The sequence below is a fragment of the Chenopodium quinoa genome, unplaced genomic scaffold, assembly GCF_001683475.1.
Source record: "Chenopodium quinoa cultivar QQ74 unplaced genomic scaffold, ASM168347v1, whole genome shotgun sequence".
NCBI lineage: Eukaryota > Viridiplantae > Streptophyta > Magnoliopsida > Caryophyllales > Amaranthaceae > Chenopodium > Chenopodium quinoa.
Window position 1 is genome coordinate 2,890,353 of NW_018743977.1, and position 16,935 is coordinate 2,907,287.

The window sequence follows — 16,935 nt, forward strand, 5'->3', positions numbered from 1 at the left end:
TAATAAGCATAGAATTCATCATATTCTTTAAAGTTCTATTTTTTCTTTCAGCTATACCGTTCTGTTCGGGTGAATAGGGAGTTGTCGTCTCATGTACAATGCCGAGTTGCTCACAAAATGATTTAAGAGTGTTAGGGTTGTAATCACCACCCTTATCACTCCTAACTCTCTTAATCTTCTTGTTCAATTAGTTTCCTACCTCAGCTTTATATTTGAGGAACATTTCCTCAGCTTCGTCCTTAGACCTGAGAAGATAAACCATGCAAAAATGTGAACAATCATCAACAAAGGTAATGTAATACTTTTTACCCCCTCTGCTCTCGTGATTATTAAAATCACCCAAGTCGCTATGAACAAGTTCTAGTACTTCAGTCTGTCTATCTATTTATTTAAATGGCTTCTTTGTGAATTTGGCTTCAACACAAATTTGACATTTCGAAAAATCAGTGTTAGAAAAACGTGGAATCAAATTTAAATGTTTAAGTCTTTTAATCGAATCAATGTTAACGTGACCTAATCTAGCATGCCATAAATCAATAGACTCAACAATCTACGCAGAAGAAGTATTAGCATTCTTATTCATAGTGTTAACTTTGACATCAAGAGTAAGAAGCCCCCCATTACAAAAGCCCTTCCCCACGAATTCCCCGTTGCGAGTAAGAACTAATCTATCAGAATCAAAGGAGAGCTTTAGTCCAGGCTTCATGAGTAAACTGCCAGAAATTAAATTCTTGCGCATCTCTGGAACATGCAAAACATTAGTGAGAGTAAGCAATTTTCCAGAAGTAAGAGTGAGAACGATCTTCCCTTTGACTTGGATAGAGGCAGAAGCTGAGTTGCCCATGAAGACATTTTCACCTTCAACCTTGTCATAGGTGGTGAACATGTCCTTGTTGGCGCAGATGTGCCTGGTTGCTCCAGTGTCAACAATCCACTCAGTAGCATTACCTGTAAAGTTAGCTTCTAAAACAACAGCAACAATAACGTTAGAATCCTCAATAAGATTCGCTTGACTCTGTCCATTGTTCTTCTTCTTGACTCTACAATCCGTAGCTTTGTGACCAATCAGCCCACACTCAAAACAGGTACCCTTAAACTTGTACTTCTCAGTCTTCCCCTTAGCCTTAAGATAACTGTTTTTTGCTTTGGACCAGTTGTTTGGTTTGGGCTCAACAAGATTGGCTTTGGCAGAAGAAGAGGAAGGGAAAATAGAATGGCCTTTGTCTTTGATACGGTTTTCCTCCTCAATTTTGAGGTGTCCTATAAGCTCCTCTAAGGTTAGGTCTTTCTTTTGGTGTATTAACTAGTTACGAAAATCTTCCAAGAGGGAGGGAATTTCTCAATCAAAACAATAGCAAGGGTAATATCACAAATAGACAGACCTTCAGCAGCCATATTAATAGACACATTCTCATAAGCGTGAATCTGATCAATAATAGGCTTATCATCAACAACTAGAAAACTTAACCACTTACTAACACAATAACGTTTAGCACCAGTATCATCAATCCCATATTTTTTCTCTAAAGCATCCCAAATATCCTTAGCATGATAAAAACCCATATAAATATCCAACAGATTATTTGACATATGATGCAGCAACATGCCCTTACAAGTTCTATCATCTTTAGCAAACTTAACATCAGTTTCAGACATATCATCCTTATGAACAGGTTCAACAATATCATCAAGAACATATGCAACATCAATCTGTTCCAAATAAAAACGCATCCTAACAGCCCAATGTTTATAATTCTTGCCATCAAGAGGTTCTAACTTAGACATATCGGGAATCAAAAATTTGGAAGCCATATTCGTCTTTTAGATTGTTAAACTGATATGATACTAAAGACAATAAAACAGTAAACTTATCTCTTGATGCGTGAACCAGAAAACAGTAGCCGTGTCGTGGTGAACCACTGACCTAAAAGACGATTTCGCGCTACCTCCCGGTGCAGTAGACAAGAAGCGGTTGCCCTCTAGGATAAGCACGGCGCCGGAGTTTATGTGCACTCACAAACCCGACTGGAATTCAGAATATTTGCCCAGAAAAATTAAGAACAGTGTATAGTATGCTAAGAGAATAGAGAGAGGTATGAGTTTTTCTGTGTTGATCGAAGAAGCAAACATAGGTTTATATAGAGTATGGAATGGTAACGGGCAGCAAGGAAAATGTTGAAACTGCCATATGATTAAGGCCGAGAATCAAGCAACGTTCAACGAAGATCAAGCAAAACGGCTGACCGTTATTTCCCACAATCAAAGGAAGAACGTTGGTCAGTCAGGAGCAATAATCAAGGTGTAACGGTTAGCTGTAATCAAGGGATTAACGGCTAAGCAATCAGGGAATCCCAAGAGTCAAAAAACGGCTAGAATAAACAAGGAATATTCTTTCAAATAAAATTCCTCCAAAAAGATAAAAGGACCCACACCCGCGCATTCCCAAAGTCCCGAGGCCTGAGCCCGACCCGGCTCGGCGCGTGCGCGTGTGTGTGGTACAACACCCACCTCCAAGTCACTCAAATAAGTAGTACTAACATACTACAATATATAAATAAGGAAAAAACCTTTCCCTCCACCAATGTGGGATTTTTCCCCTTTTTATTTATGACTCTCACTCTCTCTTGTTTTCTTTCATTCACTCAACACTCTTGTTTTTTTTACATCAAGAACTTCCAACATTTTACACTTTTGATTTGTTTTTAAATATTTTGTTATCGCTAAAAGGTTCCTCCCTTTTTGTTATGTTGTGTTTATTTTTGAAAAATTTGACTTAGTATTGTATTTTATTCTTAAGAAACCACTTTTACTACCTTAGCATTCTTATTTGACACTATATATACGAAGTATACATCCATATTATTCACACATCCTCATAGATAGATTTTCCACTTTTTTCTTACACTTCTTCACTTTTTGCTTCATCTATCTTACGTTATTCATCAAATTCTCTAATAGCTAACCCTTACATTTGCCGCTTAAAAATAATAATTAAAAAAAAAAAAAGAAAAGAATGTTAAAGAATTTACCGATAGAAAAGTTTTGATTAATAAAAGGAGTAAAAGAGTGAAAGAAGATGGGTGAAATTGTTGTAGTGTTATCATTGTATTCTTACTTCTATGGCATTGTATTTATAGCCATGAGTTACACTAATAATACAATAATTACTCACATAGAGCCATATGAGTTCACAAGTGTTTGGACCTATATGAGCATTGTGTAATCAAATCAATAATTGGCATTCACTTATTAGACTTATCTTCTAACACTCCCCCTTGAATGCCACTAAAGATCTTGTTAGGCAAAACTTTATGGGATAAGACCCATAGCCAAAAGAGTACACCAATATTATTGTATTATATGCTTTGGTATACTGCCTCGTTAAAAACCTTGTCAGGAAAAACCCGGTGGGATAAAAACCTGATCGAAGGGAAAAAGAGTGCAGTACATATAATACTCCCCCTGATCTCAGCATAGTTCACGAAGATGTCGCATTCCGATTTTGTGAACTAACTGTTCAAATTTCTTCGAAGGAAGTGATTTGGTGAAAAGGTCGGCAAGATTTTCACAAGACTGAATTTGCTGGATATTTATTTCCTCGTCCTTTTGCAGATCATGTGTGAAGAACAGTTTTGGGGCAATATGTTTCGTTTTATCTCCTTTAATATATCCTTCAGTTACTTGAGCGATACATGCTGTATTGTCTTCAAAGATGATGGTTGGGTCTTCTGTTATTGCGTTCATTCCACACTCCTTTTGGATATTACTGATCATCGACCTCAGCCACACACATTCCCGTCCTGCTTCATAGAGGGCTATCAACTCTGCATGATTTGATGATGTCGCGGTCAATGTCTGCTTTGTTGATTTCCATGATATTGCAGTGCCGCCATAAGTGAATACATATCCATTTTGTGACTTGGCATTTTGAGGATCTGATAAGTATCCAGCGTCTGCATACCCAATGAGAGCAGCATCTTGTTTTGGTTGGTAATATAAACCAAGGTCTTGTGTCCCTCGTAGGTACCGGAGTAAGTGTCGAACTCCCTTCCAATGCCTATATGTTGGTGCATTGCTGTGCCTGGCTAACAAATTCACAGAGAAAGCTATGTCGGGTCTAGTATTGTTAGCTAAGTACATTAAGGCTCCAATTGCACTTAAGTATGGTACTTCTGGACCCAGAATCTCTTCATTTTCTTCTCGGGGTCTGAATGGATCATTTTTCATTTTCAAAGAACGAACAACCATTGGGAAGTTGGTTGGGGTTGCTTTGTCCATGAAGAAACGTTTCAAAACTCTTTCTGTATAATTTGATTGATGGACAAAAATGCCATGACTCAAGTGCTCAATTTGTAGTCCAAGGCAAAATTTAGTTTTCCCAAGGTCTTTCATCTCAAATTCTTTCATCAAGTATTTTGCAGTTTTCTCGAGTTCATTTGGGGTTCCGATGATATTTAAATCATCAACATAAACTGCAATGATAGCGAATCCTGATTGTGATCGCTTTATGAAAACACAGGGACTAACTTGGTTGTTTTTGAATCCTTCTCTCATAAGGTATTCACTCAGACGGTTGTACCACATCCTTCCAGATTGTTTCAATCCATAAAGTGACCTTTTTAGTTTTATGGAAAGCAGTTGTCTAGGCTTGTGGTTTTCTGGTAGTTTTAGTCCTTCGGGGACTTTCATGTAAATGTCCGTATCGAGTGACCCATACAAATACGCAGTCACTACATCCATTAATCGCATTTGCAGTCCTTTTGTGACTGTCAAACTTACCAGAAATCTTAATGTAGTTGCATCAACCACTGGAGAATATGTTTCTTCATAATCAATCCCTGGAATTTGAGAAAATCCTTGGGCTACAAGTCTTGCCTTGTATCTAACTATTTCATTTTTCTCATTACGTTTTCTTACAAATACCCATTTGTATCCAACGGGTTTTACACCTGCCGGTGTAAGGGTTATTTTCCCAAAAACTTCTCGTTTTTCAAGTGACTTTAACTCAGCCAGCATTGCCTCCTTCCACTTTGGCCAATCACTCCTACGTCGACATTCTTCTACAGTTCTTGGTTCAACATCATTTTCATCAGACACGATGTCGATTGCGATGGAATTTGCAAATGTTTCATTAACGATAACATCTTTCCTATTCCACTGAGTCTTTGTAGAGACGTAATTCATTGAAATTTCATTGTTATCGATGTTTTGAACATCTTGTTCATTCCCCGTAGGGTTGTCTTCTTGTTCGTCCCCTTTTGGATTATCATCATTTTCTTTACTTTCATCCACATTTGGTCTTTCTTGACCTTCTGACGGGGGAACATTATTAGTCTCATTTTCTATTCCATCCAATCTTTTTAGTTTCCTTGGCTTAGAATCTTTTGAACCAAGTGGTCTTCCACGCTTTCTGCGTGCTTGAGATTCATTTTCTATGGCCTTATTACCAGTTGGGATTTCAATACGTGCAGGGGCATTTTCTGCTGGTATATGTGATTTTGTCACCTTCTTTGTGTCTACAAATGCATCGGGCAATTGATTTGCAACACTTTGTAAATGAACAATTTTCTTAACTTCTTGTTCACACATATTTGTTCGTGGGTCTAACATCAACAGTTGTGTTGCATTCCAAATGAGTTCAATTTCTTTCTTATGTGGGTCCACTTTCTCTCCCCCTAAGGCTGGGAATACTGTTTCATTAAAGTGACAGTCCACAAATCTAGCCGTAAATAAGTCACCAGTCAATGGTTCAAGGTATTTAATTATAGAGGGGGATTCAAACCCGACATAAATTCCCAGCCTTCTTTGTGGACCCATTTTTGTTCGTTGGGGTGGAGCAATGGGAACATATACAGCACAACCAAAGATTTTTAGATGTGAGATACTTGGTTCTCGACCACAAACAAGTTGTAGTGGTGAGAATTTATGATAAGCTGTAGGTCTCAATCTAATTAGCGCTGCTGCATGTATTATAGCATGTCCCCAAGCAGATGATGGCAATCTTGACCTCATTAATAATGGTCTTGCAATCAATTGTAATCTCTTAATTAGTGATTCAGCTAGGCCATTTTGTGTATGAACATGAGCTACTGGGTGTTCAACATCAATTCCAATTGACATACAATAATCATTAAATGTTTGGGATGTAAATTCCCCAGCATTGTCAAGTCTTATTTTCTTTATTGTATGATCTGGGAATTGTGCTCTTAATTTGATGATTTGGGCAAGTAATTTTGCTAAGGCAACATTTCTACTTGAAAGTAGACTAACATGTGACCATCGTGTAGAGGCATCAATTAAAACCATGAAATATCGAAATGGTCCACATGCTGGATTAATTGGCCCACATATATCTCCCTGAATTCTTTCCAAGAATTTTGGAGATTCAGTAGCAATTTTGTTCATAGATGGCCTTATTATTAATTTGCCAAGTGAACATGCAGAGCATGTTAATTCATCTGATCGGGGAATTTTGACATTTCTTATTGAATGTCCAACTGAATGTGCTATTATTCTTTGCATCATCCCAGTTGCTGGATGTCCCAAACGATCATGCCATAAAATAATCAAATGTTTGTCATCTAACTTCTGGTTAGATATCATATTGATTTCCACGGGTCGTATGTTTATACGGTATAACCCCGAAGAGTATGCTGGCAATTTCTCATATATATGTTTCTTGCCATGTTTTTCTGCCGTGAGGCATATATACTCTTTTTGATCTGTCGTCATTGTTTCTAGATGATAGCCATTTTGGCGTACATCTTTAAAGCTTATGAGATTTCTTCGAGATTTACTCGAATATAAAGCATTATTGATTATTAATTTTGTTCCATTTGGAAGCATTATACAAGCCTTTCCAGATCCTTCAATTAATTTAGCTGACCCGGAAATGGTGTTTACATTTGCTTGAAACAACTTTAGTTGTGAAAAATATTTTCTATCTTTTAAGATAGTATGTGTTGTTCCACTGTCCAAAAGGCATTGATATTCGGAACTAACTTCAGGTAGATCCATATCTTCATAAAATAAATTTAAGATTAGTTTAGAATAATATCATACAAACGTTTATTGATGATAAAGATTTAAAGTACATGACTAGAAATTTAAAATACAGGGAACTAAGAAAAATACATTAAAACATAGCATATGTTACATTAGTAGATGGGGAACCTAAGCATTGTTGTTTTCTCCAAGAATGAAATCATTCCCAGTTTCAGCATTGTCCATGAAGAAATCGGACACATCAAGGGTAGGACATGGAGCATTTTCTTCATTAACATAATTTGCTTCTGCATTTTTCTCTTTGCCTTTTACAGAAGCCTGGTAAAGGTCTACCAAATGTTTGGCCGTACGACAGGTACGTCCCCAATGTCCTGTCATGCCACATCTGTAACATGTGTCTTTTCCTTTTGAAAGAGTTTGTTTGTGGCTTCCAGATGACTGTCCCTTCTGTTTTTCAAAATTTTTGAAATTACTGTTTCTTTGAAAATTGTTTCTACCACGTCCTCGGCCTCGTCCGCGATAATTTCCACGGCCTTTTCCACGGCCATTGTAATTTCCACGTCCACCTCTTCTTGTAGCATTTGACTCGGGTGGATAGGAATTTGTTGCATTTGCCTCATGATGAGTGGCCAAAGACCCAGTTGGTCTCAGGTTATGATTTTTCAACAAAAGTTCACTATTTTGTTCCGCAACAAGCAATACACTCATTAATTCATTGAACTTTTTAAAACCTCTTTCACGATATTGTTCTTGCAACAGTATGTTACTTGCATGAAAGGTAGTGAGTGTTTTTTCAATCATCTGTTCATCCGAAACTGGATGATCACAATATCTCAATATAGACACTATCTCATGTATGGTTGAATTATAATCAATTACAGATTTGAAATCCTGGAACCGTAAATTTGTCCAGTCAAATAATGCCTTAGGAAGGAGCACCCTTTTGTGGTGTCCAAATCTTTCATTAAGGCAATCCCATAATTCTTTGGGATCTTCAACCATCATGTACTCAGTTTTAAGGCCTTCATGTAAATGATGCCTTAACAACACTAAGGCTTTTGCCTTATCTTGTTCAGTAACAGGTTTTGCAACAGTCATTGAAGAAGTGGTAGTATCAGTTGTTTGACCAGAGGGACTTTTATTTTCTTTAACAGTGTGCTCCAAGCCTTGAGCTTTCAAATTCATCATTGCGTCCACTTTCCATTCCAGAAATTTCTTTCCAGATAAATCTAAGATGCTGAACTGTCTTTTCATAAGGTCTCCCATTTTAGCTACAACAAATTTCGTGATAATTAGTTTATAATAACAAATTATATGTACAACTCACATGTTTAGTTCTTCCATATTTATAATTAAGTTAATAAGACACGTGATAATTAAATTTAATAATAATAAACCATAAATAATATAGTCTTTTCTCCCCCTTGGTTTATTATTGTGAGTAATTATATGATTAGACAAAAATTAATCATGTTAGTTGCAAAAAAAACAGCAAAACGACAACAATGACAGTAGTAACAATAATTATAATGATAACGGTAATATTATACAATGATGATTAATAACAACAAACATACATAATAAAACAAAAACAAGCTTTTAATATACTAAAACGACAAAATAAGTGAGTTTTACTTATACATAATGACAAAAATTAATATTGCTACTAATAAAATTACAAGCGCCGTAATTAGAAGGAAATATTGTTTTATCTTCATTAAATCTTCCTCAAAAGTGAAGTTGTGGGTGTTTTGGGTGTTTTGGTTGCCGTCGTCGGGGAACATATCGGAGAAGAAGGGGGTGAATTTTTTTTATTTTTTTTTTTTTTTTTAGGTGATTTTTGGATAAAAAGTGGGAAAGGATAAGGGATTTGTGGTGAAATTGGGGGAAAAATCCGTCTTTTATAGAGGTAGGTTTATCCGTTACTGTTCTGTACAACTGTAAAAATATCATATAATAGTCTAACGTACTGGCATAAAATTATGGTCCATATATATATATTTATAATTGTAAAAGGTTATCACACTGGGAATGCAAGCCATAGTGGTCCGAGAGCCCTAATATCTATAAAAGATCATGGGTTCGAAAACGGAAAGAAACACAAAAAGTATGTAAAAGTAAGAAAAATAATAAGTGTAAAAGGCTGCATCTTTTTGTTAATCTAGTTAATAATAATATGCATGCAAAGCTACTACTTAGCAATTATAATAACTAAGATAAAAATTTACGTAAAATGAGTATGTAATATCAACATGGATCAAACAAAGAAACATCAACATGAATAAACAAAAGATGATAGTAGTAAATTCACAAGTAAGAGAACTTTCACCGTTGTTTTTGAGGTATATATAGTAAATGTTTGAGTTTCTGTTATAGAGGATCCCAAATATGGGCAACTATAGAGCATACTCCTCGAAACATTTAGAAGTAGATAGTATTATTTGTTATAAATTTTTAGAAGTAGGTATAAATATACCTGACTGAAAACTGGTGCTGATAACGTGTTAAAGAATTTACCGATAGAAAAGTTTTGATTAATAAAAGGAGTAAAAGAGTGAAAGAAGATGGGTGAAATTGTTGTAGTGTTATCATTGTATTCTTACTTCTATGGCATTGTATTTATAGCCATAAGTTACACTAATAATACAATAATTACTCACATAGAGCCATATGAGTTCACAAGTGTTTGGACCTATATGAGCATTGTGTAATCAAATCAATAATTGGCATTCACTTATTAGACTTATCTTCTAACAAAGAAAACCCTACATTTCAAAAATATTTCTAAAAACAGTCGGTAATAACTTTGTCAAACTTTCAAAAATACAGACAAATATATTCAATGAAATTGTTTAGTGGGGAAATCTGTTGGCATGCAAAATACTCCCTCTGTTCCTATTTTTTGGCCCATTGACTGTGCGCGGTCTCCAAGACGCGTTTTAAAACGTCTATATCTTTATTTCCATATACGTAAAAATTATAAAAACATGATATTAATAAAATATACAATGAGATGAATCTAACAAGATCGCTCATAACTATATTATCTTTTATAGATTAACTGTAAATTATGGTCAAAGTTTTCAAAGTTTGACCCAAAAAATGACAATGGGACAAAAATAAAGGAACGGAGGTTGTAATAATTAGTGCTGTGCAAATCATTTATTTCCGCTGGCAACAATTGCAAACGTGAGCTTAACTAACCGCTTGCAGGCCGTAACTAAGAAATACAAAACATTTCCAGCATATAAGAAGTATATTAAAAAACTAATATACATGTAAATCATGCAAATTATAAAATACATAATAGCTTAGTATATATAACAAGGCAGGCATATTGTATGTAGCACCAAAAAATAAGCAAATTTTTATAAAATAAATATATTAAGGTTGAAAAACAAGGTTTGTTACAGCAATAATGGCTTCTTATTCTCATATTTTCTTAGCCACCATTGTTGTTATTGCATTTTTGGGTATTGTGTCTGCTGTTGACATTAGTGTACATGTACCATTAGTAACCCGGGAAAACACCGATGTTATTCGGGTTCGAGGCACCATCTTCTGCGTTAAGGGGAATGAATGGAATAAATGGATTCCGTTGAAAGGTAAATATGTGTGCTAATTAATCTGTATGTTCGTCTTCTTATTCTATGCATGTACAAATAGTTTTCAAAACCAAGATAAACCATATATGATTTTTATTAGAATACTTTTCAAAACATATTCAACATTTATAATGTCTAATGAATAAAATTTAGGATAACCATAGTAGGTCAAATAGGTTCATAAAATGAGAATGGAGATCGGCCAACCTCATTTCACTATAAAGGAAACCTTGGACTTATTTTCGGGTTTGAGTTTGTCCAATGTATCTCCATTTCAGCATAATCGAAACAATTTGACTTTTTTTTTTTTTTTTACTATTTATCTTTTAACTTAAAGTGTACTTTTATACAAATTTCAATGTTGTCATGTATGTAAAATATTGTAAGTTAGTAACTACAGAGTATATATAAATTGTCATATTGATATATATTTTCGACTTCTCGTTACATTGGATTTTTATAATTTTATTAAATATATTTATGGTCAAAATTATATATACATTAACGTAAAAAAATAAATAAATAAAGTAGTTATGTTAGTATACATCATTTCACTTAATTTTGTATTGTTTATAAGTCATTATTTGACTAGTTAGTCTATACTACGACCACTTTTTAAATTTGTTCATAAATAAATGCGTCAATTGTGGGATATACACTTAGTTTTATGATACTTTTGGATGTTTTGTATTACCTTCGTTTTTTATTAGTTGTAATAAAGGAATTTTTCAAGTCTCACAAATAATAACTCTGTGTTGCAACTAATAAGAAACAGTGGTAGTATTACGAGAATATTGTGAAAGTAAGACAAATATATATATTTGCTCCGTTTAATTAATGTTGCAACAATTACTATATTAAGAAGTTTCAACAATATTGTAACATTTGACTATTTGTACTACGTATATGTTTTCACTCTTTCTCTCTCCTTATCACATAGTCCCTATTTGTAATAATAATAATAATGATGCATAAATTTGTGTAAAATTGACAGGGCAAATAGCAGACGTGTACTGCCCCTTGTTCGAAACTACGTCAACAACGACGGATGAAAATGGTTTCTTCATCGTCGAATTGCCGGCTAACCGTTTCGACAACGACTGCAGAGTGTACCTTGATACATTCGGCCATGGCGAAGAAGACTGCATTTACCGAACTAATGTCAACGAAGGCATATCTGGTGCTCCTATAGTTAAATCTGATGAGAATGGCATTTACCAAGTTGGACCTTTCGTCTACAGAACCACTCCTGCAGAAGTTTAATGTCTTTTACGTGACAAGGGCTGTGGACTCGTGCAATTGCAACGTAACGGGATTTGAAAGTGGAATTGATCGTGCGTGACTTTGAACTCCTTTCAATGATCTATTCAATCTATGTATCGAGATAGATTAATAATTACTACTACATATAATTGTGTGTTTTCAATTGCACTTTATTTGTCTCTGAAATGTATTTTATTTTGCTCTTCTATTAGGGATGATGCTTAGTTCATCAAAGTGTCATATGAGATTGTGAGTTGAGAGAAAGGGTGGGTAATTTTTATACCCTCTATTTTTGTCAATTGATGGAGATTATAAAATTTACTATAATTTTTTTTAATATTTGGTCATTCGAACTTTTAGAATCAAAATTGCTGTCGAGTGATGTTAAGTCTTTAAATTGAATGAAAAAATGATGATCAAAATAATGCCAGCAATAAATGTCATAATGGTTTGATGAACATTGAGACGACATTGCAAGTAAGTACCAATGATAATCTATATCCCGTTCTCATTGCATGCATGGATTTCTCTTTTTCTTTATCTTTTTCCTCTCCCAATAATATACCACGAATCCTTCCTATGTGATTAAAAAATAAAAGAAATTAAAGCGAATTTGAAGCTTGAGATATATAATCAATTATTGAGACCTTTTTAATTAGTCAAGAACATAAATCTGAGATTGGAATTGATCATGTCAACAATTGATTGGAAATTGTGGTTGATTTAGGATAAAAACCTTATAAATTGAGTTTGCTCCAAGTTAATTGAAAGTTAGGAGTCTTAAAAAAAAAGACGGTCAAAGTTAAGACTACTATTGTCGATTTTCCTTTCTTGTTTGACATTATTTCAATGAGACGACATTTTAGGCACCTGCCACAAGTGCCAAACAAAAGTTTCATACCATGTTTCTTACGGAGTAAGGTAGGGGAATAGTATTTCCTCTTGTTTCAACTAATTAAGGATTTTTTTTTTCTAAATGCTCCGTGAGAAAATATTGTACCTAATTTGGTGATAAGCCAAGACTAGATTAGACTTTTATACGCAATAAAAGAGATCAAACTCAAATAAAGCTAATATAAGCATAGTGTTATAGTGACAAATACTTTGTACAAAGAATTACAAAAAACTAAACATAACCAGAAAGCAATTGTACATTACCTGAAGAACTTCCACGGCTCCACACGAACAAACTAAAATGATGATCATTAGCGCCATTTTTGTATATAAATTATTTCTGATCTATCTTAAAATCACAAATCAATATGCAGTCCAAAACATGACTTTTAAGTATTGACTAATACCCTTGCAAGAGTTGTAACAATATTTATAACAAAGATCATACAATTTCACATTCACATTCCCACAATCAAATTTAAATAGAATTTCAATGATTTCACCTATGCCATTGAAAGAACAAACTGCCAAAAAAGTTGCATAAAATTCTTTACGTCAAGCTAAGCCTACCAAATTATTCACAGCAAAAAATTCAAGAAAAGATTATGTTGCCACAAAACCCAGTCCCAATAGAATGCCATCTATTAAATACAAGTGTTGGAGTCCCTTAACCTTGTAAAATGTTTCTCTCTTCTTTTGTCAGTGTGGGGCTCTTACATGTTTTGTTAGAATAGGTTACACTTCAACACCATCCAACTCTATACCGCCGAGAGATAGGATTACAAGGTACACCATATAGTTGTTGTTGACCCTCAAGAGGTTTTGATGATGATGTTGATGGTTGAGCAAACTTCTATCTAATAAGATTTTTCTAGTGTTTTGATCTTTGCAGAATGAGTAAACTCTGGGAGTTGAAGTGAGGTTTGGAACAGAGGAACTTAAGAAAACTAAGGATGGCAAGTAAGATCAGAGGAAGAGTTCTAGAAAGAAGTTCTCTAAACAAAGCTGGATGGAACTACAAGGTGTTCCCTAACAGGAACATATCAAGAGCTTCCTAACAGAAGCATGACAACAAGTTCCAACAGGACTTAGTCTGCGAGTTCCAGTGTAATGCTGGGGATGAATGACAGCAGGTTGTAATGACTTGGTCTGTGAGTTCTAGTGTAATGCTGGAACGTGACTTCAAGAATCAAGAACCAATGCAGAGCTCGAGATATCAATTGAAAGATGAACTTCATAACTTAGGTTGTATTAAAGATAAGTTTGTTATTTAGGGTTGATGTAAATATATAATTGATTGATATGCATGAGACTTATAAGAAATCAGATAGAGCTTGGCAAGCTATTTAATTCGTAAAAGATTATCTTGAGTTTATGAAAAAAAAATTAATTGATTTTATCTTTTAAAATCCGTTTTACTTGATTTTATCTTTTATAATCTGTTTTAATTGGTTTTATCTTTTTCATATAAAACTCTATCTTTTATAAAAACGAATTTGACTAAGAAAAGGTTTTCTTAAAAACAAAAGTAAGTTTACTTGATTTTTGTTTTAATATGATAAGTTTGAATTTTTTATTTATCTTTAACTTATCATTTTATCAAAACCCTACTTTGCTAGTTGACGTCTTCTATAAATAAGGAAGAAATTCTTCGAAGTGAAGTGAGAGTTTTAGCGTGAAAACCACTAAGTGCTTAATAGTAACTTTGCCAAAGGTTTAAGCTTTATCATTTTGATTTCGGGTTTCATGAATAGCTTTCCAATTATATATTAGAGTGAGTCTTTGTGTTGTAATTGGTTTTTGGGGTGAGTGTGAATTCTCTATAATTAATTTGTAGTTGTGAGTGCACAGTGAGTGAGCTTAGCTTCTTGAGAAGTAGAGTGTAGGCACTCTGGGAGTGCTGAGTGAACCTAAGTGTGGTACTTAGGTTGGGTAGGATAGGGTCCTATCAGGTAGCAAGTGTCCGGGTAGAAACTTAAGTGCTGAGTGAACCTAAGTTTGTTAGGTTGGGTAGAAACTTGTGAGTGTAGCAGGCTTCCGGGTAGGAACTTGTGAGGTAGCAAGCTTACGGGTAGTGGCTTGTGAGTGTAGCAAGTTGGTGGGTAGGAACTTGTGAGAAAGGTTTGTGAGTAATAGGTGGTGACTAGGAGTTGCCCTATTACAGTGAAGCTTTGGTTTGCAAATCCCGAGAAGGGTCGAGATTTTACTTCCAGTTGAGCCCTGCAAGGTTTCCTCGTAAAACTTGTTGTGTGCTTTAAGTTCCTTTTAAATTTTGTTTTATATTCCGCAAAAGATTGACCAACTGGAACCTACTACAATTCACCCCCCTCTCGTAGTAGTTCATCTAAACTAATAGTTGCCTTTACAATATGCGTAACTAAGGATTCATTTGATGAGGCCGGTCCTAAGTATTAAATTCTTTTACTGTTTAAAGACCAACTCAATCAAAAGTTTAAGCTAATGATTGAAGCCCAAAATCAATTAGCATACTCAATCATTTGCTACCATCACTACGTGTCCATGAGCATCAACTGATCGATACTTCTGAAGGACACATCGTTCATAGTAAAGCGACAATTTTAGTATATTAGTTGGTCGATAAGTGAGTTGACATAAAGATTTAGTGCTGTGCAAATCATTTAGTTGCGCCGGCAACAAACGTGAACTTAACTAGTCGCCCGCAGGCCGTACCGTAGCTAAGAGCAGCAAAAATAAAATTCCAGAACATACAAAAGTATATTAATTAAATAAATTGTAAAACATGCACATCATAAGATACACGTATACCTTGAAAAACAAGTTAACATATTAACTTCGTACAAGTCTTATAAATAAGAAGTCAAAGAATATTGTAATATTGTATGTAGTACCAAATAAAAGAAGTATATAAAATTTTTAAGGTTGAAAAACAAAGGTTTTAAAATTTCACAGCAATGACTTCTTATTCTAATATCTTCTTAGACACCATTGTTGTTATTGCATTTCTAGGTATTATTACGTCTCTTGATAACAATGTTAACGGCGACATTAGCGTAGATATGCCAGTATTTGCCCCAGAAAGAAGTGATATTAAGGTCCGAGGCACCATCTTCTGCGTAAATAACAATGATTGGAATAATTGGATTCCGCTAGAAGGTATATAACGCGAGTTCTTGCATAGCATATTCACAATATGGCCTTGTTTGATTGGATGTAGGAAGTAGAAATTCCTATAAAATTTCAATTCCTATGAAATTGTAATTTATAGGAATTTTCAAAAATTGTTTGGTTAAATATAGGAATTTCCACTTCCTATGGGAAGTTCCACTTACCTAGGGAGGACTAGGTAAGTTAATTCCTCCATTTTGTGGGAAGTGGAACTTCCTAAGAAGTCCCAATTCCTACATTATTGTCAACCAAACAAGCATGCATAAATTCATTTCCTAGAAAATTAAAATTCCCATGAATTTGTTTGTCAACCAAACAAGGCCTATATCTATGTTAATCTTCTTACTATATGCATTTTAGCGGTAATAACTAGCAGTAATAATCGGTAAGTTTATTCTTATTTGATGCAAGTTATCTGAAAAAGTTGTTTTAAAATCAATTCTATTGTTTGTTAATAATACTCAAGTCACTTTAAAAGTCCAAGGAAGTCCATCTCAAAACTTTATGGCTATAAGATCGAGTAGATCCTTTGGTGTTTAACTTCTTTTATCAATGGGAGGCACTCGTATGTGTTGTTTGAGAACGCTATACTTCAACACATAACATTGTAAGATAGATTTCCATTGATTAAAATTGATGACACATAGAAATTGTGGTAAATTGACAGGGGCAAGAGTAGAGGTGTACTGTCCCTGGTTCCGTATCAAGTCAACAGTGACGGATAATGAAGGTTTCTTCCTCATCGACTTGCCATACAAACGTGTCAGCGATGACTGCAGAGTGTACCTTGACAGCCCCGGCCATGGCGAACATGACTGCATTTTCCCAACTGATACTAACAAAGGCACCTCTGGTGCTCCTATAGCTAAATCTAATGAGCACCCTGGCCTCTTCGAAGTTGGACCTTTCGTCTACGTAAACACCCTATAAGTTTAATTATTTTTATGCGAGGGCTCAAGCAATTGCAACAGGATTTGTAATAGGAATTATGATCATGGTTTTGGAGTCGTTCTTCCAATTA

At 34.7% G+C, this 16,935-nt stretch overlaps 3 protein-coding genes across 3 annotated transcripts; 2 read left to right on the forward strand and 1 right to left on the reverse strand.

Annotated features, from left to right (window-relative positions):
* Positions 1 to 7,173: 7,173 nt before the first annotated feature.
* Positions 7,174 to 8,271, reverse strand: LOC110689879. Its single transcript, XM_021866711.1, has one exon. The coding sequence runs from the start codon at positions 8,269 to 8,271 to the stop codon at positions 7,174 to 7,176; it is 1,098 nt and encodes a 365-aa protein (XP_021722403.1).
* A 2,104-nt stretch (positions 8,272 to 10,375) lies between these two features.
* LOC110689931 lies at positions 10,376 to 12,210 on the forward strand. The gene is made up of 2 exons (XM_021866756.1): positions 10,376 to 10,610; positions 11,605 to 12,210. The coding sequence occupies exons 1-2, from the start codon at positions 10,424 to 10,426 to the stop codon at positions 11,871 to 11,873; spliced, it is 456 nt and encodes a 151-aa protein (XP_021722448.1). The 5' UTR covers positions 10,376 to 10,423; the 3' UTR covers positions 11,874 to 12,210.
* A 3,490-nt stretch (positions 12,211 to 15,700) lies between these two features.
* On the forward strand, positions 15,701 to 16,844 carry LOC110689880. The gene is made up of 2 exons (XM_021866712.1): positions 15,701 to 15,902; positions 16,582 to 16,844. The coding sequence occupies exons 1-2, from the start codon at positions 15,701 to 15,703 to the stop codon at positions 16,842 to 16,844; spliced, it is 465 nt and encodes a 154-aa protein (XP_021722404.1).
* Positions 16,845 to 16,935: the final 91 nt, after the last annotated feature.

Excerpts from the sequence above, each read along its gene's own strand:
- LOC110689879 (XM_021866711.1), bottom strand. The coding sequence starts at position 8,271 with ATGGGAGACCTTATGAAAAGACAGTTCAGCATCTTAGATTTATCTGGA.
- LOC110689931 (XM_021866756.1), top strand. The coding sequence starts at position 10,424 with ATGGCTTCTTATTCTCATATTTTCTTAGCCACCATTGTTGTTATTGCA. Across the intron at positions 10,611-11,604 it reads TAAATGGATTCCGTTGAAAG|GGCAAATAGCAGACGTGTAC; the intron begins GTAAATATGTGT and ends TAAAATTGACAG.
- LOC110689880 (XM_021866712.1), top strand. The coding sequence starts at position 15,701 with ATGACTTCTTATTCTAATATCTTCTTAGACACCATTGTTGTTATTGCA. Across the intron at positions 15,903-16,581 it reads TAATTGGATTCCGCTAGAAG|GGGCAAGAGTAGAGGTGTAC; the intron begins GTATATAACGCG and ends GTAAATTGACAG.